A 24,845-nucleotide genomic window follows, 5' to 3' on the forward strand; every position below is an offset into this window, starting at 1 on the left:
GAGTGGATACTACACGACTGTCAAAATCCTTACATCGCTGAGCCTCTCACATTAAACGGGTGTCTTTCGTGTAGTTTTTTTGTCTTGCCAACGTAGTGGTGCGCACACTAAAACGATCTGGTAGGGTGTCACACACGACAAGATTCTTGGTCGTGAGGATTCTCCGTACCACCACATTGTCTTGCAAAACAATGATATGATGACGTGATAAGATTGTTAATGTAGCTAGAACAAGCTGTGGCTCAAAGCAGCCTCATAAGTTTTCAGTCAGACATTCACGCTTGCCATACAGAGTTGACATTTCTAACCAACATGTTGAATTGAATAACATTAATTGTGATCTTCAGAGCGGTAACGATTTGACACTTTGGCTTTGGTTAAAGGCAAGTACAAATGCATACTGGTAGTCATTGCTCCTGCTCGAGAGTTATATTCTGGGTGATGCGAAACAATGTCATCATCTCACTGGCTTCTTCTCTGGCGAGCTCTCATTGGCTAATGCTGATCATTGTTCTCAAAACTTGTTGTTGCACATCTCACACTACAAGAGCTTTACAGATTTTGTGCCGATAAAATTAAACATGTTTGAAAATGTCTGGGACAGCGAAAAGACATGATCGGTAGCCTCAGACTCTGTCTCTGACCCGCTCACATTAAACAAGCGTCGGTGACAGCTGCACGCCCCGAGTGGGCAACAACATGGGGATTTTGTCTCCGATCTCAAAAAAATGTCATTGGGGCTAAAATCTTGTACTGTACACCCGGCTTAACCTGTGACCCCTTTCCCCTTCTCCAGAGACGTCCCAGCAGATGGCCGGCCATGAAGTTCCGCCGAGGGTCTGGTCACCCGGCCTATGCGGAGGTGGAACCCGTGGGCCAGGAGAAAGAGGGCTTCATCGAGTCTGAGCAGTGCTAAAGGGCATCCCCCCCACCACACACACACACACACCCCGCCGTGCCGCTCTCCCCCCTCCCGTATTGCCCCCCTTGCGCCCACTCCACAGGGACTGACACACCAGTATTGCCCCAGAAACAGGCCTTCCGAATCTGCCAAACCCATGGCAACTGATTGACGCTGGTCTCTTGTTTTGTTGATTAAAACACTCACTGTCAAGATTGTAAACTTAAATTAGAAAATTGTGGAGGTGTTAATTTGAAAAACCCACACTCCTGCTGGTTGTTGAAGAGTGGGCCTTGTGTTTGGTGGACTACCATGGTGGACTACCACCTTCAACCCAAGCTTGTCCAACAGAGAGCTGATCTGAGAGCTTAGGGAGGGTCACTGCCAGAGGGACTGTGCTTCGTCCAAGTCCTCAAAGTCTCACACTCGTGCTGGTTGAAGTGACTGACTGACTGACTTGTTGGGGACTGAGGGAAAGTAGCCACGTTTGTACCTGGTGCTAACATGCGTCCTTTGTCCTGATCTTGTCCACATTTTGATCGTGCCAACATTTTAAGACATGTGTCGATGATTAAAAGACACATTGTGATCTGATTGTGATCAAATCTTCCTGACCACCTCCGGAGGTAGTCAGGCACGCATTGTGTCTGGATATCAATTAAGTGTAAACAGATGTGGATGGTCAAACCATTTAAATCATCATAATACCGGCCTTTAAAATAATTGACAGGTATCAAAATTGACTTCAGTAACTGTCTTAAAACAAATCATCCATATTATTTTAAAGAATATCTGTCTAATAATTTGCATACAGGGAGGCATGAGCTAATCTGGTCACAATGCGGTCACAGTGGACAGATAAGAGACACATTTTAATACTATGTGTGGAGGCAAAAAAACCTTGATCGGATAGTGATTGGATCATATTGATCAGATCACGAAACTCACATGTTAGCACAAGGTGTAAACTAGGCTATTGAGTGGGTTGTACAGAGTAACTGTGATGCATTGGGGGAGTAGGTGGAATTATACAATATATTTTTCGGAAACAATACTGAGTATGTGAACAGAGATCTCGACTTTAAATGTTGGTGAGGTTATATAGACTTTACATGCTTTTGGTATTTTGCAAATGTACTTTTTTCGTATTTTGTTTCTGTTGCTTTTTTTTACTTGGGTTTTCTCATAATCCGCGTGGGGGTTTTGTCTTGCTTCCCACTACCACAATAAGGCTTCTTTACCATAGCTTACTCCATAGTGTGGTTCAATAGTGTGATATGCTCTTGCTACTGCCACTCATCCCACTAAGGAGTAGCAGTCTGCAAGTCTGGAAATGTTCAGTTCTGTCTCTTTTGTTCAGCTCTGGCATCTCTTTTATTTTTCATTTTGTCAAAGATTGCGTGGTTTTTGCATACTGAGAAAACCTCTGTTTTCCATGATGGGGTGATGGGCACACTCTTCTCTTCTCATTGGTTTGATTGCTCCCTTATTAACATATGTTGTTGTTATTCTTTTACAGTGATTTCAGTACTGCCGTGCCATTATTTCCTTGACTGGAGTCTGCTCAAACATTTTTTGCACAAAAGGTTTTTCCATGCACATATATCTTTAGTTCATTTGACATGTGGTACTAATGCAAAATTGCAAGACAGGCGCTTGTGACTGTGTGTGGTTGTGTGTATGCATGGTCTATATGTGAGTGAGTGAGTGTTTGTGTGCGTGTTGTGTTTGTGTGATGAGATATCCACCTGCTTGAAGGTGGGTCAGTTTGAGCTGGTTCTGTGTAATTGATGCTGATTGGTTGACCTGAGGTACATTAACAAGATGTTATGAGACGCTTTGGCGATACATTATAAAACGTACCTGGCATGAGTTTGCCTGGGTTTTGAATTGTGGTATACAGTGTGGTTTTCAATAGCAGTTTGACCTGCTGCTGTTTCAACCTGAAGAAGAATCTAAATTGTACAGGACTGGAGGATTCGTGTTATATGGAGTGAGATATCTGCCGAAACGTTAAACGAACGTAATGTTAGAGTCAAAAATACATTTTTTTTGGAGATCTCTAACCTCCATACTGTTCCAAGTCAATATGAATAGATGACTAGTACATGCCATTTAACCTTAGCATAGCAATGTATATACACGGGCCTATACCTTTGTAGATTGACTCTCAAAACATTTGCAGATTCGGGTAATTAATGAAAAAGCATACATATGATATATTATATTACTATTTTGTTTTTCATTTTGAGTGGCCTTCTCAATTTTTTAAATATATTTTTTTCAAATGTGAATTAATGTATCAATCATTGCATAACTGCTGTTGCTGGTCGATATAACGGACAAGGCTTTCATACATTGATCAAATCAAACAAAATTATGATTTTTGTTTCTTCATACTTATGATTTGTATACTGTACCAAGACTGACCGAACAAATACAATGAAATGTATTTCACCATCAATTGTAGATTGAGCTGGGAAATATGCCTTGGGTTACAATGGTACATACACACGGTACTATTTAGAATTACAAATAAATAGATTATACAAAATATATATATCTCAAATGTGCAATATAACATTCATCAAACTTCGTTATGTATTTTTTTATTTTCAAAAATGTAGTGATAATGATTGGGAATTATTTAGGGTTACATCATTGATGATTAATTAATCCCCCATTGCACTGAGACCAAAGACCCATCCCAATGTTTATTTTGTCAACATACTACGACGTTCTCTACCAAGGAGACCTCTTCTGCCTTGTGTCCCATGTTCACAATCTCTCACTTCATCCCCCACCAAGTCCAAATCTATCTCGCCCCTTGACGTTGAATCAAACCACTATTTTCATATTGCACTCACCACTTTGAGCACACCGCCACAGGCCTACATTCAACTCAAAACACACGCAGAGACATAGGCACACACACACACACACGCACATGCTCGTATAGGATGAATGATTCATCAGCTGCGCCAGAACTCAACACAACTCCATTCATAACAGGTCCATCTACAGAGGTGGAGTTACTGAGCACAGCAACCATCTACTGAACATTACGCTTATTTTCCAAAACAGTGTTAAAGAGTCGATGGGCTGCGGGGGTGAGGGGGGGGGCACACGTGACTACCCTCACAGATTTTCCATGCCTACAGCCAAATACCGTAGTCACAAATGCTTCCCTATTCCCTACAAAGTGCACTAGACAGGGAATAGGGTGCCATTTGGGATGCAGACACTGCTTTGAGATTTGCTCAGTCTTCCCTTGTGGAGAAATGCTGTGTTGTTTGAGCTCTCTGGGACATCTGCTTGTTCTGCTGCCATCTAAAACTGCAAATGTTTTTATAACCACTCAAATTTGTGTCCCAAATGGCATTCTATCCCCTATTTAGTGCACTACTTTGGACCGGGGCCCATAGGGCTCTAGTGAAAAGCAGTGTACTATAAGGGAATAGGTTGCCATTTGGGACGCAGGCAAAGTGGACCGAGGATAGAGCTGATAGAGGGGTTTGAGTTTTGTAAACAAACTTGGAGGATGAAGTTGGGGGCATTCAGTAGGCCTAAGTGTTCAGTCTGCGTTAGACAGTGATTGCAACACTTTCAAACTAGTTGTTTGGGAGAAGAAAGCATATTCAAGTTACTCCAGTAATCACTGAATGGCCTGATTGCTTTCAACCAATATTCTCTTAACATGCTTTTTTAGAATAAGAAAGCAACATTTGCTGCGTTTAGACAGACAGACCAATTCTGATATTTTTTCCACTAATTGGTCTTTTGACCAATCACATCAGATCTTCTCACATCAGATCTTTGTCAAAAGACCAATTAGTGAAAAAAAATATAAGAATTGGGCTGCCTGTCTAAACGCAGCCGTTGTGCTGTTGTTGAGATTAGAATACTGCAGAGTGCTGTTGCTTTTTCTACAGGCAAATGACTTAAAACGAACAATGTAGCTCATACAGGTACAAGTCTTGTTCCACGGTGATTGCCTGAACTCAAAATGGAGGACGGAGGAAGCTGTGACCCTATGTTTTGTTTTCCGATCTCATTACAAAACTCTTTAGGACATGACAACGAGAGACTCAAAAATCACACAGTACCCTAGCTGTCTGTAATTTCTGTAACTACTGTCATTTTTGATTACATTTGAAATAAACAATGTTGTTTAAGTCTTGTTTTCCACTTTTCTGTTCACCTCAAATGTCTGACTTAGTAGTTACTGTTGTGACATTGGGGAATTGTACACTACAAGTATAAGTCATCATTAATACCTAAGTAGCAACACAAAAGAGACAGCCCTGGTTCTGTGCTGTGCTGCCCCTCTCGGTCAGTCTCTTATCCTCCCCCCGGTGAGTTCTGTGTTTCCCTTCCCTCCAGCAGAGTCCCTCGTGGTTTCCTTTGAAGGCTGTTGGTCCATCCTGCTGTGTGAGCAGTGGTGTAAAGTACCTAATAAGTAAAAATACTTTGAAGTACTACTTAAGTCGTTTTGGGTGGTATCTGTACTTTACAATTTCTATTTTTGCCAACTTTTACTTTTCTTCGTTCCTAAAGAAAAGAATGTACTTTTTTTGCGCCATACACTTTCCCTGACACCCAAAATGACTCGTTAAATTTTGAATGCTTAACAGGACAGGAAAATGGTCCAATTTACGCACTTATCAAGACAACATATGGTCATTCCTTCTGCCTCTGATCTGGCGGACTCACGGAAGAAAAATGCTTCGTTTGTAAATGATGTCTGAGTGTTGGAGTGTGCTCCTGCTTATCGATACATTAAAAATGAAAGACAATTGTGCCGTCTGGTTTGCTTAATATAAGTCATTTGAAATGATTTATACTTTTTACTTTTGATACTTAAGTATATATAAAATCAAATACTTTTGACTTTTACTCAAGTAGTTATTTTACTGGGTGACTTAAACTTTTACTTGAGTCTTTTTCTATTAAGGTATCTTTTACTTTTACTCAAGTATGAGAATTGGGTACTTTTTCCACCACTGTGTGTGTATGTGTGAGTGCTGCTGATAGCTCTCCATCGCTGAGGAGGAAACAGCAAGAAGAGTGTTTTCCTCAGTGGAGTGCTAGGGTAGCCAGTATTTTTCAAGGCTTGATTAAAAAAAAGAGGAAAGGATGTTTGGGTAAAGTAGGGTCGTCTGCTGGGTTTAGCCTCTACGTCAATGTGTTTCTCAAAGCAATTCAGCCAAAGCAGTGGCCACAATCTCTCCTGAAATTGAGTTTTCGATGAGGGTTAAGAGGAAATATTGTGGCGGTATCTCTTTCAAATGCCAAGCGTGGTATAAATCATTGAGTTTCAAAAACCCCTCTAGCAGCTGCAAAACTCCTATCCAACCCAAATTCAATGTTGAATCTTGTAATCCCTGCTGTTGTGGATAAATAAATGAATAGCGCACACAGAGTGAGGCGAGAGACAGACATAGGATGATTGTATTAAACCTTAGTATTCTGTACCCCCAAGCTACTAGACCCCCAAACAGATATGTTTCATTTAAATATGACACCAAAAACTTCAGTTGGTATAATCCAAAATCCATTTAAAGTTTTCCATCTCTTGAGAGGCTGTTTAGTGGCTGTGCTCAGTTTTGTTTGCATATACAGATGATTGCAATTAGACAGAAGCCGGGGGATAATGCCTTTTTGAAGCTGATACACAAATGCAAATGGATGACTCTCTTCCCCTCAAACAACACGTGAAGGCAGCAGAACTGTCTACAGTCTTTACACAACAGAAGCCTGTCGGCTTATTTAAAAACAAAATGTACCTCCAACGCAGGCAGATTTCATTCAAGTTTCAGATGAGCTCGGCAGCTCTGCGTCTGACAGCTGGGCTTCACACGGAGCAGCAGCATGAGTGTCTGCCTGGATGTGTCTCACCGAGGCTGGGATTCTGACTTTGTAAACAAGTGTGTGTGTGTGTGTGTGTGTGTGTGTGTGTGTGTGTGTGTGTGTGTGTGTGTGTGTGTGTGTGTGTGTGTGTGTGTGTGTGTGTGTGTGTGTGTGTGTGTGTGTGTGTGTGTGTGTGTGTGTGAGTAAACAGGTGTGTTTGGGGATGTATTGAAAGCAGGTTTCATGGAGCAGATGTTGAGATTTGAGGGGCTCTTTGGCTGGCTGGGGAAGTCACTGCTGCTAGACTTGTTGAAGTGAAACGTTTGTGTGTTTTTTTAGGGATCAGCACTACAGCGATGGACCAGTGGAGTGTGTTAGGGGGGATCCAAAGCAAGGACCAGGAGCTTTCTGTGCATGGGGGTGGGGGGTCCCCAATCACACACACCAACATGTGGGTGCATACACACACACACACACACACACACACACACACACACACACACACACACACACACACACACACACACACACACACACACACACACACACACACACACACACACACACACACACACAAATTGTCATCTCCATTCTTCCTGATAAACCGTGATGTGGTAAATAAATAACAGCCAGATGGAAGCCTTTTAAACCATCCCTGTAGAAAACAGAATAGAATAGCCATTGTAAAGAAAAAGTCACCAATCCAGAAAAAGCCCCCTTTAAGGAACACTCATCATATATACGGACTGTCACCAGAGTCTGCTTCGCCAAACACTACCACTGGGGGAAAACACTAAAACAAGAGTAACACTGCAAAAAGGTACAGAGACATGCAGAAGAAAGCTCCAGGGACTCCATCTGAAGCACCAACAACATTTCTACATTACTCTATACCCCACATCAGGTGGGCCACTTGAGGTGAGGACAGGGGTGAAGAGGGCATGTAGGGAATGGAGAGGTGCACTGCCGACTGTCAAGAGGATTCCTCTACACTGTCAGTGGTTTGTAGTGGTGTCAGAGGGCAGTCCAACAATGTACTATAATTTATTATAAACTGGGTGGTTCGAGCTCTGAATTCTCATTGGCTGACAGCGGTGGTATATCAGACTGTATACCACGAATATGACAAAACATATTTGTATTACTCTAATTACGTTGGTAACCTGTTTATAATATCAATAAGGCATCTCGGGGGGGTTGTGGTATATGGCCAATATACCACGACTAAGGGCTGTATCCAGGCACTCGTCGTGCATAAGAACAGCCATTAGCCGTGGTATATTGGCCATATACCACACCTCCTCGGGCCTTATTGCGTAATTATACATATATTATAGTATTGTTATAGTATATTAAACAACATGTCCATGAGCATTATAATATGGTAAAACCCTGGCAAACACCCATCTAATATTAATACCATAGCATTATTTTTGTAGGTTTTGTCAACTGAATGCTGGGTTTTATAAGTACCAACATGATGTCTTATTGCCATCTAGTGGTGCAACCTTTTCATAGAGTACAGGTCCATTTGGAATAGGATGCAATTGAGTTCACATGATAGTCTTCCATGTTGAGAAAAAAAACACTATAGACCAGCATAAATTGCAAGCTGGTCGGATGCTGGTCAAGCTGGTCTGACCAGACCAGACTTCATTGTGTTCAATGTGTTTTCACTGGTGAACAGCCTTTGTTGTTTTCATTGGTAGTCCAGCCTTCATTGTGTTTTTGCTGGCGATCAGGCTTTCGTTGTGTTTTCGCTGGTGGCGGTGTTTTCCTTAAGTACATTTAGTAGAAAAAGTAGCAAGCCAGTGAGTCTGGGCTGGGTGGGCCTGGGGGTGATTTCCCCCCACATATTTTTTTTTGCAAAACAAGCTATTTTGGTGGCCTCTGGTACATTCTAATGCCTTGATTCCATCCAAAATACACAGATAGATTATTGAATACTTTAAAGATTGTACTTCCCAGATTGGTGAGTTTAGTTTTGGAATTGATTAGAGAGACATGACTTTGCAATAAAAAGTCATTGTTAGTTGTTTTGGATATTGTCTAGGTCTATATGTTCAGGACAGTTTTGAAACCTTTCTTCTCTTGAGATTCAAGTCATATTCCGAGTTGCACTATAACGGTGACAAACAGTGCCCACAAAGAGGTGTCACTACAGTCCCTGGTTCGAATCCATACTGAATCACATCCGGCCGTGTTTAGGAGTCCCATAGGGTGGTGCACAATTGGCCCATCGTCGTCAGGGTTTGGCCGGGGTATATAAGAATTTGTTCTTCACTGACTTGCCTAGTTAACTAAAGGTTAAATTAAAAATATATTTTTAAAAGGTTTCATTTCAGCACCATGGAGTGAATCCTTACAACCGCTACACCTCAGCAGAGCCTCATCTGGCAGTGAAAAAGTTTATTCAGCCTCATTTGCTGCCTTTTGAAAAACCATAGCTGATATGGCTGACTTGCTTAAATAAATATGGTTTCTACTGACTCGTGGATTTCTGTAACTCAGTAAAACGTGCATAGAGAGAGAGAGAGACGCAACTTACCATTTGAAGTATTTTAGTAGACCTATGTGGTCAGAAAGTAAGGAAAATATACTGAACAAAAATATAAACACAACATGTAGTGTTGGTCCCATTTTTAATGAACTGAAATAAAAGATCCCAAATATTTCCATATGCACAAAAAGCTCAAATGTTTTTCACTAATTTGTTTACATCCCTGTTAGTGAGCATTTCTTCTTTGCCAAGATAATTAATCCACCTGACAGGTGTGGCATATCAATAAACTGATGAAACAGCATGAACATTACACAGGTGGACCTTGTGCTGGGGGCAATAAAAAGGCCACTCTAAAATGTGCACTTTTGTCACACAACACAATGCCACAGATGTCTCAAGTTGTGATGGAGCATGCAATTGGCATGCTGACTGCAGGAATGTCCACCAAAGCTTAATGTTCATTTTTCTACCATAAGCCGCCTCCAACTTCATTTTTGAGAATTTGGTAGTATGTCCAACCGGCCTCACAACTGCAGACCACGTGTAACCACACCAACCCAGGATCTCTACATCAGGCTTCTTTAACTGCGGCATCATCTGATATCTGTCTGTAATAAAGCCCTTTTGTGGGGAAAAACTCGTTCTGCGTCTGGCTGCCAGGTGGGTGGGCCTATGCCCTCCCAGACCCATCCATGGCTGCACCCCTGCACAGTCATGTGAAATCCATAGATTAGAGCCTAATGAATTTATTTCAATTCACTGATTTCCTTATTTGAACTGTAAATCAGCAAAATCTTTGAAAGTGTTGCATGTTGTGTTTATATTTTTGTTTTGTATATTTTCCCAGCCGGAGCTCGTTTTTCCCCAGTTGTCTCGAACGCACCGAAGTCGGAGATTTCCCAGTTCCGAGTTCTGAAGTCATGCTGGATTGAAAGCATGGCCAATGTATCCAACCTTTTCTGGCCCATGGTGTTGCGTGTGAATGTTTATCCTTTTAAGCTTGGAAAAGAGACCCTTTCAGACAGATGCTTTAAATCCTTAAACCCAGACTTGGACCACACATCCTCTCCAACGAATAGCAGGCAAGGAAGCAAAATACTGATTCCTTCCAAACCACTCATTGTTGCATTTGCAATTTCTTACTTGTTGTGTATCGTTTATGTCCAATGGCTGATGAGCACTGATATGTTTAATCTATGCTTTGTCTTCATATGACAAGGTTTGCAAAGGATTTGCCGGTAGATGGTCAATGTGATTCATGATGATGACTGCTTGACTAGCTAGCTAGCTAGTTTAGGACTTTGGCAGCAGGAGCAGGATGGAACGACAGGGCCTTGATTGATCATTTTAGATGTAGTCTCAGGGAGGACGTCCGCAGGGAGCTGGCATGTCGGGACACCACATTCACACTGGATGGACTTATCGATCTGGCTATCCGTCTCGACAACCTGCTGGCTGCTCGCGGGCGTTCGGATCAGGTCCTGTCATTTTCAATCCCCAGCCCCCCTGTTCCTATCCCTATGGAATTAGGAGGTACGGCTTCAAGGGGGACCGGAAGAGGAGTGTCCTCCTGCACCAGTTGTGGTCGACGAGGGCACACGTCCGACCGGTGCTGGAGGAACTCGTCTAGGAGTCGGGAGGACAGGCGGAACACTGCTCGATCACCCCAGGTGAGTAAGCACCAAACTCATTCAGAGCTTCCTGTCGGTCATGTGTTTGTATTGATTTCTTTCCCTGGGTTTTCCCCCTCTCTACAGCATAAGGCGCTAGTCGATTCTGGCGCAGCTGGGAATTTTATGGATCGTGGGCTTGCGTTAATAAGGCTAGGGATTCCCCTGGTGTCGTTAGATCGACCTTTCCCCGTGCACTCCGTAGATAGCTGACCATTAGGGTCAGGAGTAATTAGGGAGGCTACGGTACCGCTGGACATGGTAACGCAGGGTGATCATAAGGAGCAGATTAGCCTGTTCCTTATAGATTCACCTGCATTTCCAGTGGTGTTGGGGGTTCCCTGGTTAGCTCAACACAACCCGGTGATTTTCTGGCGACAGGGGGCTCTTAAGGGGTGGTCAGAGGAGTGTTCAGGTAGGTGTATAGGAGTTGCCGTTGGTGCGACTACGGTGGAGAGTCCAGACCAAGTTTCCACCGTGCACATTCATTCTGAATATGCCGATTTGGCTATCGCCTTCAGTAAAGGGAAGGCGACCCAATTACCACCTCATCATCGAGAGGACTGCGCGATAAACCTTCTGGGAAACGCTGCACTTCCTAGGAGTCACGTGTATCCATTGTCCCAGGAGGAGACAGTTGCGATGGAAACATATATTTCCGAATCGCTGGGACAGGGGTACATTCAACCCTCCATATCACCCGTCTCCTCAAGCTTCTTTTTTTGTGAAGAAGGATGGAGGTCTGCGTCCGTGTATTGATTATAGAGGTCTAAATTCCATCACAGTGGGGTTTAGTTACCCACTACCTCTCATCGCTACGGCAATGGAATCATTTCACGGGGCGCGATTCTTCACAAAACTGGACATGAGGAGCGCGTATAATCTGGTACGTATCCGGGGAGGAGATGAGTGGAAAACCGCATTTAGTACTACTTCTGGTCATTATGAGTACTGCGTCATGCCATACGGGTTGAAGAATGCTCCAACCGTTTTCCAATCCTTCGTAGATGAGATTCTTCGAGACCTGCTCGGGCAGGGAGTGGTAGTGTACATTGATGACATCTTGATCTATTCTGCCACACGCGCGGAGCATGTGTCTCTGGTGCGTAAGGTACTTGGGCGATGTGAGTTTTTCAAACAGTCCGTTTCCTTCCTGGGGTATCGTATTTCCAACCCTGGGGTGGTGATGGAGGATGATCGCGTTACAGCCGTGCGTAATTGGCCGACTCCGACCACGGTGAAAGAAGTGCAGCGGTTTTTAGGGTTTGCCAATTACTACAGGAGGTTTATCGGGGGTTTTGGTCAGGTGGCTGCTCCCATCACCTCACTGCTGAAGGGAGGACCGGTGCGCTTGCGCTGGTCAGCAGAGGCGGGCAGAGCTTTCAGTCGTCTGAAGGAGCTGTTCACCAATGCGCCCGTGTTGGCGCATCCGGACCCCTCTTTAGCGTTCATAGTGGAGGTGGATGCGTCCGAGGCTGGGGTTGGAGCCGTGCTGTCCCAACGCTCGGGCGTGCCATCCAAACTCCGCCCGTGTGCTTTCTTTTCGAGCAAGCTCAGCCCAGCCGAGCGAAACTATGATGTGTGGGACCGGGAGTTGTTAGCTGTAGTCAAGGCTCTGAAGGTGTGGAGACCCTTTTCTCATCTGGACTGACCATCGTAATCTCGAGTACATCCGGGCAGCTAAGAGACTAAATCCACGTCAAGCTAGATGGGCCATGTTTTTTACTAGGTTCCAGTTTACCCTCACATATCGGCCAGGTTCCCAAAACACCAAAGCTGACGCACTGTCTCGCCTCTATGATATCGAGGAACGGTCAGTAGAGCCAACTCCCATCATTCCACCGTCATGTCTCGTGGCACCGGTGGTATGGGAGGTGGACGCTGAGATAGAGAGGGCCTCACGGTCAGAGCCGGCTCCATCTAACTGTCCAGTAGGGACCAAGTACGTGCCGAGGGTGGTCCGGGACAAGCTGATTAGGTGGGCTCATACTCTTCCCTCCTCGGGTCATCCTGGTATCAAGAGGACAGTGCAGAGTCTGAGAGGGAGATACTGGTGGCCCACACTGGCTAAAGACGTGAGATTTTATGTCTCCTCCTGCTCAGTGTGTGCTCAGAGCAAGGCTCCTCGGTACCTACCTAGAGGGAAATTACAACCCCTCCCCGTTCCACAACGGCCGTGGCCACATTTATCGGTGGATTTTCTTACCGACCTTCCCCCGTCCTAGGGAAGTACTACGATCCTGGTCGTTGTGGATCGGTTTTCTAAGTCCTGTCGTCTCATTCCGTTGCCCGGTCTTCCTACGGCCCTGCAGACTGCTGAGGCTTTGTTTACCCATGTCTTCCGGCACTATGGGGTGCCTGAGGACATCGTCTCTGATCGGGGTCCCCAATTCACGTCCAGAGTGTGGAGGGCGTTTATGGAGAGACTGGGGGTCTCGGTTAGCTTAACCTCAGGTTTTCACCCCGAGAGTAATGGGCAGGTGGAGCGCGTTAACCAGGATGTGGGCAGGTTTCTGCGGTCCTATTGTTGGGACCGGCCTGGTGAGTGGGCAAGGTATGTTCCATGGGCCGAACTAGCCCAGAACTCCTTACGCCACTCCTCCACTAACTTGTCTCCTTTTGAGTGTGTGTTAGGTTACCAGCCGGTCCTGGCCCCATGGCATCAGAGTCAGACCGAGGCTCCTGCGGTGGAGGAATGGGTACAGCGCTCCAAGGACACCTGGAAAGCCGTTCAGGACTCATTACGGTTAGCGGGAGAACGGCAGAAGAGGAGCGCTGACCAGCACCGCAGTGAGACCCCCGTGTTTGCACCGGGGGACAGGGTCTGGCTCTCGACCCGAAACCTGTCTCTCCGCCTGCCCTGTCGGAAGCTGGGGCCGCAGTGTGTGGGGCCGTTCAAAGTCCTGAGGAGAATAAACGAGGTGTGTTATAGGTTACAACTTCCTAGGTATTACCGTATTAACCCCTCGTTTCATGTGTCTCTCCTCAGGCCGGTGGTGGCTGGTCCCCTGCAAGAAGGTGAGGTGCCTGAGGTCCCTCCGCCCCCTCTGGACATCGATGGGCCCCCGGCGTATACAGTTCGAGGCATTCTGGATTTGAGACGCCGGTTGGGGGGCCTACAGTACCTCGTGGACTGGGAGGGGTACGGCCCGGAGGAGAGATGCTGGGTTCCGGTGAGGGACATTTTGGACCCTTCCCTCCTGATAGAATTCCACCGCCTCCACCCGGATCGCCCAGCACCTCGTCCTCCGGGTCGTCCTCGAGGACGGTGGCAACGCGCTGCGGGAGCCGCGCGTCGGTGGGGGGGGGTACTGTCACGACTTCCGCCGAGGTTGGCTCTCCTGCCCGTTCAGGCGGTGCTCGGCGGTCGTCGTCACCGTCCTACTAGCCACTACCGATCCCTTTTTCGTGTATCTGTTGGTTTTGTCTTATTGGTTTCACCTGTGTGTTGTTTATTAGTGTCTGTATATAATGTAGGTTGTCCCGCCCTTGTTTTGTGCGGGATTGTTTATTTTGTCATTCATTTTTGTCTGTCGGTGTTATTTGTGTTTCTTATTCTCCGGTTAGTCTGTTATCCTGTGTTGGATAATTTCACCCTGTGTGTATTTTGCGTTGACCCTGTTTATTTTGTTCACCGGAGAATTAAACTTTATATCGCTATCTGCTCTCTGCGCCTGATTCCACCCACCTTGATTAGACGTGACAACAACAATAAACTAAAGTTATAGGCTTTAAGAGCGTCTGCTAAATGACTTAAATGTAAATGTAATGTTCAATTTGTTTTCCAGCTAAAGGTAGGCTACACAAATTGTTTGACTCCCGTGATATTGTCATTTCAACATAGGCTATTTATTGTGTCAAATTGTAGGCTACAGTAGCCTACCTACAACTGGTTAAATTAATAAGGTAATTGATGGCCAACGTATGCAAATGTATCATTCTCCACATTCAATGTCAGTTTGTTTGTGGACTTTTCCCCATAACAGAAGCACGCAAATTTCCTCTCCCCGCAATGATCGAGATCCAAGGACTACAGCCCGTTAGATAAGTCGTTTTCCTGTGCTTTTGTCAGTTATTTATTGATGCGCATCAGTTCCAATGCTTTAATAGTATCTCTAATTAATCATTATTGACTTCAATCACTGACACCCACCCTATTGACTGATACACCAAGGACTCCACTTAAAAGGGACAACCTATACATGGAAAAAGATCCTTAGTAAAATGTTGAATCCAAACCAGGCTTTGAACTTGGTAGTCCACACATTGATCAGGATATAGCAATCTTGAAACAACACTCAATCAGCCGTCATCAGCAAGTGTCGGTCTCAATTTGTCTTTCTGTGATTCCTCAAATCTCCTTGCCTTCTGTGGGATTCTGTATTTTACATTATAGCCATTGCCATATATATACGATTAAATATTATCTGATGTTGGCTGTGTGAAGTATCTGAATTTGAGCATCATGAGATTAAACAACTGCTTGCTACATCTACTTGCCTGTTTGTGTGTGTGACAAGAACTGAGTAACATGGTGTGACCTGCATGTTGCAAAACTGTAGATAACCGCCCAGCAGATGCTTTGTCCTTGTGTTTGCATGGAACAATATTGAGCATATGGTGTGACTTGCTGTATCTTACAAAGTTGTGGTTAAGCAGGCATAGGGAGGGGTGGTCATCACGAGGTTTAACTGAGATAGAAAAATACTGAACAACACAATAGCAGGAACTGAGCAACTGTTATAACTAGGCTGCGATACCAGAACAGTAAGAATCTATACATCGAGGGAGGACACCAAGAAGCGCCAAGAGGCAGGGACCTGCCTGAGCGCCTGCGATAGGCTGAGCAAGTTTAAACCACGCCCAGCCTCTACTGTGATAGGCCAACAGACGGGTTGGAACTATGTCCATCACAGTATAAGAACAACTGTTTACATACATCCTATCAGTTCCCTGTTCTGCCCTGTGTGGTAATACAGTGAGCCTGTATATACGAAAGTTGCACTTGCCATTTATTACTTAGCTCATAAAAAATACATAGTATAGAATCGGTGACTCATTGTTATATTTATCCTGATACCAGATTCGAATTTACGCAACTCTAACACTTCTTAACCATATTGGAGGAGAAGGTCCATGGTCCCTCCCCTCTGAGCTTCTTCTCCAATGGGTTTTGAGCAGGAGATGAGAGCATACAAGGAGTTGAGGAAAGATCAATTGATATTTTGCCTTCAGGTATGTAAGGACTTGACAAAAACACTGGAGGTCACAGGTTCACATACATTCCAGCAAAACATACACTTTATTTGTGAATACTTTAGGAAAGATAGAATTGTCTACTACAGCAATAGACAAAATATAGAAATCATAGTTTTCTCACACAAACAAAACAGCATCAATTATAAAGGGAAAGAAAAGACTACTCAAGTTGCACCGACTAGAGGTGACACCTACCGCATCTCCCTCTGATAAATCATTCAACCAGCGGGAACTCGAAACAGAACTTTTAAAGATATTTCTGTGCTGATACTTTGCTCGACTCAGAATCCTTACAGCACATGTGCATTCCCGTAAGTGGAGCTAACAGAATAATATGTAACATCAATGCGTATCATCAGTATAGAGATTGTGAAAGGGTTTGTATATATTATCAACATGGAAAGAAATACGTATTACACCAACCACTGGATGTGAGTTAGTGCTAGTACCTACCAGTAGCTAGTATTGGTTGTCAGAATATGAAGAAATTAAGAATAAAAGACCTACAGTATATAATGATATACAATTATAATATGATGACAATAATGATATGATAAGAGACATACTTGTACACACAGTGTTAACCCTATCGCAATGCTATCAACACGGGCCATGTTGCAATTCTACATCATGTTTCATTTCTAACCAATCAAGTAATTAAGCGAACCTACTTAGAGTGTTATGGAAGCATACAACTGCCAAAATGCTGTATAAAAATGAAACGCAATGTGTCATTAATTTATCATTACACAATTGCATTTTAAATTACATTTCAGTAGCTATACGCTTGCATAGAAGGTTGGGTTTGATACATGTGGATTTTGTATATTTATGTAACATTTCACACCCATGAACAAAACCCAGACATGGATATTTGGATTCTCTACTAGTAGAGTAAAACAGTACCTGCACTTCAAGTGCTTGATAAAACATTGTCTAAAATGCCAATTTAGGTTTGGTCACAACTGGGTAACTTTTCCACACACAATTTCCCTGAATAACATTTTCGCAGACAATTATTAAACATTTTCAAATCTAGTAGTGCAATTGTAGAGAATACCTGTCCAGGGCTCTACACTAACATGTTTTACAATGAGCACATGTGCTCCTAAATAGAAAAATTTAGGAGTTTTAAGAGTGTTCCATGCTCAACCAATTACAATTTAACCTGAAATATTTGAGTCACTTAGGCGAGACAAATGTTCAGCTGCCTCTTTAACAGGAGGGCCTTCACCGTTGTAACAGGGCGACTCACATGTCTGTCTGTGAGAGATATTTTCCGACGTGTCTCTTCGCTAGCAGTTGAGCAAACTCTTAACATAAAAATAAAAAAAACTAGAGAGTGAACAAAACGACGTACACTGCCAAGAAACACGAGGACAAAGTCCCACTTTAGTAGACTTTCGGGAAAATTCGACCAACTTTTATGCCAGTGCGCTTCTTAAAAATGTATCGTTCAGCACTTCCCTCAGTGCGCACAGCCCACCCAGGCACTGTTGCTGCTCGAGGTGGGATAGCTATATGGATTTCATAGTTCTTTGTTTTGTTTCATAAAAAGGTAGCTAATCACACAAACAAATACTTTGAAAATGTCTACAGCAGTTATTTTCTGGGGCAATAAATCACAAGTCGCACATGTGCTCATACTTGATCAACACATCTATTTTTGGATGCATATGAGAGTAAAATGGTTGCTCTGTAGAGCTCTGCTGTCTAGTATGTACTGTAAATACTTGGTTAAGAAGTATCATAGAGACTTCCCTGTCTCTTTCCCAGCCTCAGAGACCCTTGTCTCGTACTGTAGTTTTCCCATTATCCTCCCTTCATGGAGCAAAGGGTAGGCCCTCCATCTACCCTAGCTCTAACCACTGGGCAGGTAGCCTATACTAGGCCCACGCTCTAACCACTAGGCAGGTAGCAGGTAGCCTAGTTGTTAGTGGCAAGATCGAATCCCCGAGTTGACAAGTACAAAATCTGTCGCTCCGCCCCTGAACAAGGCAGTTAACCCACTGTTCCTAGGCCATCATTAAAAATAAGAATTTGTTCTTAACTGACATGTTTAGTTAAATAAGGGTAAAATAAAAAATAAAATACCAGTACACATTGGCCATCTGAAGTCATTTAACGTTTCTTTCATCATCCTGTATGAATGTCTGGGATTTTTTTCTTGGTCATATTTCTTTTTAAATTTCATGTGCAAACCAAATGAGTAAAAATCTAACCCCCAAATAGATACATTTCATCAGAGCTGTCATAGGTGGGAGGGAACAGTCTCAAACAGCATAATGTTGGCCTACATCCAGTTACAGATAGTATCGCTCACACTGATATAAATTAAAAAATATATCTTAAAACTCTAAAATAATCTGGGTCTGTATTCAGAAATTGTCTCAGAGTACGAGTGCTGATCTAGGATTAGGTCGCCCCTCACCGGTCTCATTCATTATGATCTAAAAAGGCAAACTGATTCTAGATCAACACTGAGACAATGTGTGAATACAGGCCTTGAGGTTAAGGGTGATGTATGGATGTAGATCCGGCAGCTCTTAAAAATCGGTGCTGTGGTGGCTCACCATCTCTCCTTTAGTCAGTCAGTCAATCCACCGAATCTGAAAATGGACACATAACAGATGCAATATAATTGGAAGAAACGTCATTGTCAAGTCTATGTGAAAATATCTAGGCTAGTTAATAGCAGTATTGATATTACTGGAGAGGAATATTGCCCAATCCTAATGAATTGAGAGAATAGTTATGGTTAAGCAAAGAAAACCATGAAGGAAGAAATGTTAAAAAGGGTTGAGGGGAGAGGTAGGGAGACTAATTCCACACTACATGGTACATGACTACTACATGAGTAATTCAAATACAGTTAACGTAAGTGGAATAATACAACTGTAATGCAAGTTCACATGTTTTGGAGTGAAGAGCAAAGATTATACATTTCACCAGGTCTGAGGTTCAGCCTATGAGACTGCTGTTTCCTGGTACCAGACTATGTCTGAGTTGTCAGTAAAGCTGTCACTCACTGTGGGGCGGGTCCACGTCCAGTTTGGCCAATCCTACAGCAGAGTTCACTTTGGGCCTTGCCCCAAGCTCCCGGTTCTGGTTCTGGTTTTGGTCCAGATGTTTCTTCTCCTCCACCTCCTCTGGGTTATAGATGCCCTCCTCCGCCACCACCTTCTCTATCTTCTCCATGAGCCGCCTCAGTTGGGGGTGCTCCCCAAATATGCAGTTATTGATGACAAAGTATCTCCTCTTGCACTTTTCCAACACCCACTGCAGATCCTTCCCCTCCCGCTTGATGTGTCTCTCGATGGACATGTTCCTCAGTACCTCAGCCCAAGTGAACACTAGGATAGTATGCCTCCACACGCTCTCCCCAAACAGGGCCAGGTGCTCCTCGATGCGGCCCCGGTCCACCTCAGTAAACATGCCCACGGGGATGACAAGCAGGAAGGCGTGGGGGCCAGGGGGACCACACATAGAGGCGCCCCGTACCATCTCCTGCTGGTAGAGGAGAGGCGTTGTCTGGGCTGAGAACCAGCCCGGCGTGTCGATCACTGTCACCTGGCGCCCCTCCACCTCAGTCTGACGCTTGACACAGAACTCGGCTGCCCGTTCTAGGCGGAACTCTTCGCGGCCCAGGATGGTGTTGCCTGTGAGGCTCTTCCCAGGCCACCTCCAGCCCAACAGCACCAGCCGCAGCTCAGATAAACGGTTGGCTTCCCGGGCTGCGGCCGCCAGCCTCTTCTCCTCCTCCTCTGGGTCAGGCACATCCTCTCCTGAGGGTACACATATCAAAAGTCATTAGCAAGGACTTTTTAGCTAATACTGTTTCCGCAGTTTATTTATAACGCACACCCGAGGAGTATTTTTCTCCGCTAATACAGGAGTAATTAAGATTAGTTCACTCATTTTGTGGAATTAATTAATTTATCAGGGGGTGCGGCAGCATCTTCGGCACCCCTACTTCCCGCGGCCATGGATTATTTAGTTAGTTAGCGGTGCATAATACTTATCAACTTCAAATCCCTTATTGAAAATGATATAAAGCCAGTGTAGAACCAAATCATATAGCCTACCCTACGCATGAGCATTGTCTATGAGGAGGGCGGACAGCTAGTAATCACTTTGACTTTCATTCGTTAGTCCATGCCAACAAAAAAATCCAGCCAGTACATCTCCTGTGTGGTTATTTATAGTTGAAACCGGAGTCTTTCTGTGTCATCAGCCAAAATAGTAAACTATAAAGTTAAACGTGTCACATTCGGATCGGAGTTAAACTGGCTAACCTAGCTACATAGCTGTTAGCATTCCGTAAACTATCGATAACCGGCTTTTAATCGGTTTTGTTCGATTAGTTGTATCGATTGACTTGAGACACCGTTTATATTTTGAGACCCACCTGTTGATTGAACTTGTTTCTCTGATTCCATGCCGGTGCTTCGTTATTCTATAATTGTATTCCGCAATTAATCCGCTGGAGAAGGATTTCCTGCTTGGTTGACATACGGCGCGGGACTATACATTTTAGCAGGACGTGTGTGCGTGAAACTTGTGTTATGGTGCCCCCTTGGAACCTCCTGCGGACAGTGCAGCCTTCCTCGATTACAGTTTTTAGTACAGTGGAGGTTTGTGGCTTATGCGGGCCCTGACAGGTTTTTGACCAACTATTGCATTACCAAATTACTCTAATTGGACAGTGGTCACATTACTGGAGCAAGTTGCAGTAAAAAAATAAAACTTCCTGAAAATTTCAACAAAAAACGTAATTTTATTTTGTTAAAATCTTCAACATCCTTCATATTTACAAAAATTATATTTCTGTAAAACTCCAACTCTAAAAGTAACATTCATAGCATAGTGATTCACTCATATTCTTTAATTCACTAACACTTGTGTTTTTCAAACCCAGCACCTTTTACAAAGTGAAGCAGCCTACTGATAAGGGACATACAGTACAGTGCCTATTGAAAGTCTACACGTTTTGCTGCCTTCAAATTAAATACATTAGGATAAAAGTAGATGTTCACAACCTACTCCACAATTATAGAAATTTAAAAAATGTGTTGATTGTGTATGTCTTCACACAAGTGTAGAATCTTATGTATAATGATTCACAGCTGAAATTTATCTTAGGACAACATTCATCCATTGTTTTTGTCAAAATTACTCAAGCTCAGTAAATTTGGGCTCAGTAAATTTGGTTGGGAGTCATTGATGGAGAGCAATATTCAAACCTTGACTGATTTTCAAGCAGATTTAACTCAGGTCTAAGACTGGACCATTCAGAAACACTTAACGCCTATAGGAAGGCCATTACAGTCCGTCTTTGGCATCAACATTTGAGAAATTTTCCAGCTGAAAAATAAAACGATCCAAAGGGTTAGGTATTCAGAAGCCCGTGGCAGGGTTTCCTCTAACTTTTTATCTCCTTTCATATTTATTTTCATCTTGCCAACCTTCCCAGGCTGCCGGTAACAAGCATTCGCATAACATGATGCGTCTACCACAATACTGAAACAATTAAGACATTTCACTTTTGAAAATGTGGAGTTGGTTGTGTAGATTGTTTAAAAAAAAATCCAGTTGATTTCCTTTTTAGATTTAAAGCGATAGTTCACCCAAATGACACATTGGTTTCCTTACCCTGTAAGGCTAAGCAGTCTATGGAACAGGTATGAGAGCAATCCTTGCATTTGCTTTATTTCCTTGGCACTGTTACCAAAGGCGAACATTTTAGCATTTGTGGCACAAAACCTATTCAAGTCATAGTACCGATATTAGCATTTTTTACATACAAAAGTATCTACAATTGATTGTGAATCTCAGTCACTTATACACTGAACAATAATATAAAATGCATCATGTAAAGTGTTGGCACCATGTTTCATGAGCTGAAATAAAAAGATCCCAGAAATGTTCCAGATGCACAAAAAAAAACTAAATTGTGCACAAATTTGTTCACATCCTTGTTAGTGAGCATTTTTCCTTTGCAAAGCTAATCCATGCACCTGACAGGTGTGGCATATCAAGAAGCTGATTAAACAGCATGATCATCACACTGGTTCACCTTGTGCTGGGGACAGTAAAAAGCCACTAAAATGTGCAGTTGTCACAACACAATGCAACAAACATCTCAAGTTGAGGGAGTGTGCAATTGGCATGCTGACTGCAGGAAAGCCCCACCAGAGCTGTTGCCAGAGTATTGAATGTTCATTTCTCTACCCTAAGCCACTTCCAACATAATTTTAGAGAATTTGGCAGTATGTCCAACTGGCCTCACAACCACACATCTGGCTTCTTCACCTGCGGGATTGTCTGAATTTTTGTTCAGTATAGATATGAACATATTTATTATCAGTACCATGACTTAAATGGGATTTGTGCAACAAATGTGAAAATGTTATTGGTTTCCTTACTCAGTAAGCGGTCTATGGACAAAGTACGACAGCAATCCATGCTTTGGTTTAGTTTCCCTGGCACCGTTTTAAAATAGGCAAGCTATCACTTTAAATTTTAAGGCAGCTAAATTTAAAGAGAGGTATGTAGACTTTCACTAGCAACTGTATCCTTCATTGACAGAAAATTGCGTAATGTAGCAGTAATAAAATCACCTAGCCAGAGCACACATTCCAATACTTCACTTCCATAATTGTACAACACACATAAAAACACTCCAACAAAATAGAGATCATTGGCTTTTCCCTAAGAAACTTATTAGAATAATAAGAAAAAAACATTAAAATGAACATTTGTACATTTAGAGTCTGGTGTGTGTTAGTTACACTGCCCAGGCTGCCAGCATCTGCATGTCGTCATCATCCTCTGCCCTCTTCTTGGACTCTGTAAAACAGGAGTTCAAAACTGTTACCCGGAGTCAGTTTAACGCCGACTGTCTTAAAAACTAGCATACACTTCAACTACCCTTGTCCTGTACTTACGAGTGCGCTGGCTGGGTCGAGTTGAGGGCAGCTTGGAGGTGGGCAGCTTGGCAGTGGGCACACTGGGCCCTCTGCCCATGTTCGTCATGCTCTCCTCCAGCTCCAACTCTGCCAGCTCCGCTAACAGCTCATCCTGCAGGATAATCCGAATGGGAGCCATTGAGATGCATGCAGTATTGTACATGTTTGGCAATCAGGAAGTAACAAAACCTAAGTAGCCTATCAAGCAGCTAAATAAATTAATCCTCCACTGGTCACCGTGAATAGGCTAAGAGGATGAATTAATTAAGATGTCTTTCTTTGAGAAATGGTGAGCAGTAAATAGGTTACCTCATCAAATGCATCTCCGAAAGGTCGGGAGATAGCATCACAGATCTCCTGGGCCACTTCCTGTGACTCAGTGATGTCCTGCATTAGAGAGTCAATTTTATCCAGATCCCTGGGAGAAAAAAATAGTAGTAGGTCTAGTTAGACAAAATCCTCTTTTTTTGCCTGATAAAACATTAAACTCCAGTTTAAATAGAATTAGGAGCATATAACTGGCAATAAAGTAAATATTGAGAAAGGACAGTGTTTGATAGCTACCAAGGACCAAAGTTGTGCACTATAGGGAATAGGGTGCAATTTGTGGCACATACCCGGTGTTTAATGGTTATTAACCTTGTTAACTCACATGTTCTGGTGGACCCCCTTGATGGCCTTGGCAGCATAGCCCATGGTCTTCAGGACCTCAGTGTTGGTGTTAGCATTCTCCAATGCCTCCCTCTGGAACTCGATGGTGGAGAGGGTCCCGTCAATCTGGGTGAGCTGCTGCTCAAAGCGCTTCTTCCTCTTCAGTGCCTGGAGGGCCGCTGGTGGTACAGAGGTACAAAAATATGGTTACGATGGTGATTAAATAGCACATGGAAGTACCGTTTGCATCTTTAGTAGTTAAGAAAAAAAAGCAATGGCAGAAGGGGTACAGAAGGACACAAATTAGTATGAACTAGATAAGAGTCATTAAAGAAAAGTAACTGATAGACGATTGGGCTGCAAGCAGCATTGACACAACTATTGTCTATTTCTAGGAGTTCCCTGCATTGACAATGAACAAAATACTTCACCAGAAAAGACGGGATCCTCTCGATACAGATTATTTAGGTTCAGGTGATTTAACACGGACCAACAAAATCATGCAGACGTGACAATTTCACAATACATACCACGTTTATTCTTGAGGCCATTCTTCTTTGCTATCATAATTTCTTGTTCAATTTTATTTTCCAAGAAGTCCTGTTTTTTCGCCAGCATCGCCTCTGTTTCTCGAAGTTTGTGAATGGCCTCCTGCGGGGTAGGTCCTGTCCGAGACCGATGGCCATGTCTCGACTTCGAAGAGCTTGGATAGTGGCTAGAAGAGCTCGAACTTGAGCTTCCTTTGAACAATTTAGAAATTTTGCTCATTTTGGCCTTTTTTGTATTCAGTTAAAGTTACTTTTCAAATGTCGTTCGTTAGAGCAACTTCTCTGGAGAAAGTCGCGCCAGGTGCAGGTTGCAATTCAAGTACGACGGCTTCAATTCAAAAACATCTAGCCAGTCCCACACACCTGAATGACGATTCTTGAAATGTGACACCTGTGGCTGGCCGTGGAAAATAACAATTGGCTTTTATAATGAATGACACAATGGCCTAGGCCCTAGCTATTATGAAAAAACGTGAATTTTACAGAGATAAATAA

General features: G+C 43.4%; 3 protein-coding genes across 4 annotated transcripts in view; 1 reads left to right on the top strand and 2 right to left on the bottom strand.

The window, feature by feature from the left end:
* plxdc2b (plexin domain containing 2b) overlaps positions 1-5,076 on the top strand; it is a 178,482-nt gene extending 173,406 nt beyond the window's left edge. For both annotated transcript variants that reach the window (XM_064941837.1, XM_064941839.1), the window contains exon 14: positions 797-5,076. In XM_064941837.1, coding sequence (XP_064797909.1) covers positions 797-916 — 120 coding nt within the window. In that variant the 3' untranslated portion in view covers positions 917-5,076. The remainder of the gene's footprint in view (positions 1-796) is intronic.
* Positions 5,077-16,197: 11,121 nt separating this feature from the next.
* Positions 16,198-20,728, bottom strand: LOC135517490 (GTPase IMAP family member 6). Its single transcript, XM_064941840.1, has 3 exons — positions 20,592-20,728; positions 19,213-19,968; positions 16,198-18,792 (listed from the first exon to the last, which is right to left on the bottom strand). Exons 1-3 carry the CDS (start codon positions 20,620-20,622, stop codon positions 18,779-18,781), a joined length of 801 nt encoding a protein of 266 aa, XP_064797912.1. The 5' UTR covers positions 20,623-20,728; the 3' UTR covers positions 16,198-18,778.
* Positions 20,729-20,952: 224 nt separating this feature from the next.
* Positions 20,953-24,716, bottom strand: chmp4c (charged multivesicular body protein 4C). The gene is made up of 5 exons (XM_064941842.1): positions 24,333-24,716; positions 23,804-23,981; positions 23,461-23,569; positions 23,131-23,263; positions 20,953-23,032 (listed from the first exon to the last, which is right to left on the bottom strand). Exons 1-5 carry the CDS (start codon positions 24,568-24,570, stop codon positions 22,971-22,973), a joined length of 720 nt encoding a protein of 239 aa, XP_064797914.1. The 5' UTR covers positions 24,571-24,716; the 3' UTR covers positions 20,953-22,970.
* Positions 24,717-24,845: the final 129 nt, after the last annotated feature.

The sequence above is a fragment of the Oncorhynchus masou genome, chromosome 28, assembly GCF_036934945.1.
Source record: "Oncorhynchus masou masou isolate Uvic2021 chromosome 28, UVic_Omas_1.1, whole genome shotgun sequence".
NCBI lineage: Eukaryota > Metazoa > Chordata > Actinopteri > Salmoniformes > Salmonidae > Oncorhynchus > Oncorhynchus masou.